This window comes from Condylura cristata, unplaced genomic scaffold, assembly GCF_000260355.1.
Source record: "Condylura cristata isolate star-nosed mole 26May11 unplaced genomic scaffold, ConCri1.0 scaffold00042, whole genome shotgun sequence".
In the NCBI taxonomy this organism is placed as follows: domain Eukaryota; kingdom Metazoa; phylum Chordata; class Mammalia; order Eulipotyphla; family Talpidae; genus Condylura; species Condylura cristata.
In genome coordinates this window covers 3507285-3508842 of record NW_004567143.1, presented here as the reverse complement: position 1 = coordinate 3508842, position 1558 = coordinate 3507285, and the positions used below count along the sequence as shown (strand labels likewise).

At 61.9% G+C, this 1558-nt stretch overlaps 1 protein-coding gene across 1 annotated transcript in view; it reads right to left on the bottom strand.

Annotated features, from left to right (window-relative positions):
• The window catches only part of CUL1 (cullin 1), a 26685-nt gene that overhangs the window by 20739 nt on the left and 4388 nt on the right, over positions 1–1558 (bottom strand). The window contains exon 4 of the mRNA XM_004694348.2: positions 1021–1127. Within this exon, the coding sequence (XP_004694405.1) occupies positions 1021–1127 (107 nt within the window). The remainder of the gene's footprint in view (positions 1–1020; positions 1128–1558) is intronic.

Sequence of the window (1558 nt, the reverse complement as noted above, 5' to 3'; positions counted from 1 at the left end):
CAGGCCCCGCCCCCTGGGCCGCACAGCGGGGCTGAAGCACCCTCGAGAGGGCTCTCGGAGGACGAACTGCCAGCACACGGCACCTGCTGCCGCACGGCCTGGGGAGTGTTTCCAAACGCGCCGAGCGGCTCCGCCAAGCTATTTATAATTCAGCTTCCAGATCCCGGCTGAGGCCCCGCTGCCATTCCGGGCTGCACCAGTCCGTCCTTCTCCACACGCAGACAGCTCGGACACGCTACGGTACATCCGAACGGGAAGCTTTCCGCGAGGCTGAGGAGCACCGAACCATTTTAACGGCTCCGCAAAGAAAATGCGTTGGGGAGCTGTGTCGGCAGGGGCGCGGGTTTGGGGAGGCCGCTCAAGATGGGGGCTCCGGTGAACCGAGGCGTGTCCAGGGCAGGGCCAGGCTCGAGCGGGTCCCAGCCACTGAAGCCCGAGTCGCCCCTCACATGTGACCTAAGCTGTGCAACTAACAAAGCCAGGACTCCAGGCCCTGAAACTATGTCACGTGCTCAAACACGGCAAGTTCAGATGTGGGGTACAGACACCCCACCTTAGAACTCCCTCAAGTTTTAAGGGGCCAACAGCCCCAGGCACCCCGAAGGTCCCGGCAGCAACCTGGTTCCCTGGTCCTTTCACGCCACACCGTGGGTGTGGCAGCCACTGTGCCACCTAGGTAAGCCTGCACCCCTCACCCCCAGTTAATTCTTAGATAAGCATTTTTCATATCCACTGAAATCCTCTATCACTGGTTTTTTAAACATTTTTCATTCTGTTAGCAACTGGGAAGACATCCTGCTCTTTCCACTTTACCTTACCATCTGAGCTGGGTACCATAACCCACCTGGACGGCAGGTGAGCAGAGCAGGGACCGAGCAGTCCCGTCCCCAAAGCCTCACCTGCCGGGGACTCAGCAGCACCTGCCCCCAGACGCCTTCCCCCGTTCAGCTTCTCAGGGGTCACCAGCCAACAAGCCCACAGCCCAACTCAGTCTGAACATTCGCCTCCAGCCGGGCCCACCTCAGCATCAAAGCCAGGAGCCGCGGAGGGTCGTGGGTGCCACCGCCTCCTGCCACCATGCTCTCCTCGGGCGCTTTGGCCCTGTAAGCCAGACCCTCGCCCAGCGCCTCCCGGACACAGAGGCCAAGTCTACCTTACACTGGTGAGCACAGGCCGGGGGTCTGAGCGCTGCAAGTCAGTGGGGCATCTGCCCCTCCCTGCTCTGGCCGGGCCACGGTCCTGCCCGGGGGCTCCCACTCTCCTCCACCAGGCATTTTCCAGACGAACTTCCCGCCAAGTCAGACTCCCCCAGCAGCCCAGAGAGGCTGCCACCCATCTCCTGGTTTTGCATAAGGGGTAGAAAGTTTCTCAGCAAACACGAGGCGCAGTCAAAGACTGCAGGAGGCAAGAGCAGCCGGATGTCCCAACACACGCCGGCACCGCAGGGCTCAGCCGCAGCGGGCTGGCCAGCCGGCACACCCACCCTTCTCCTCCTCCTCCAGGACAGTCAGGCAGTGGGCGAACTGCGTGTGACCACAGAAGGGAGGTGGACAGGAAG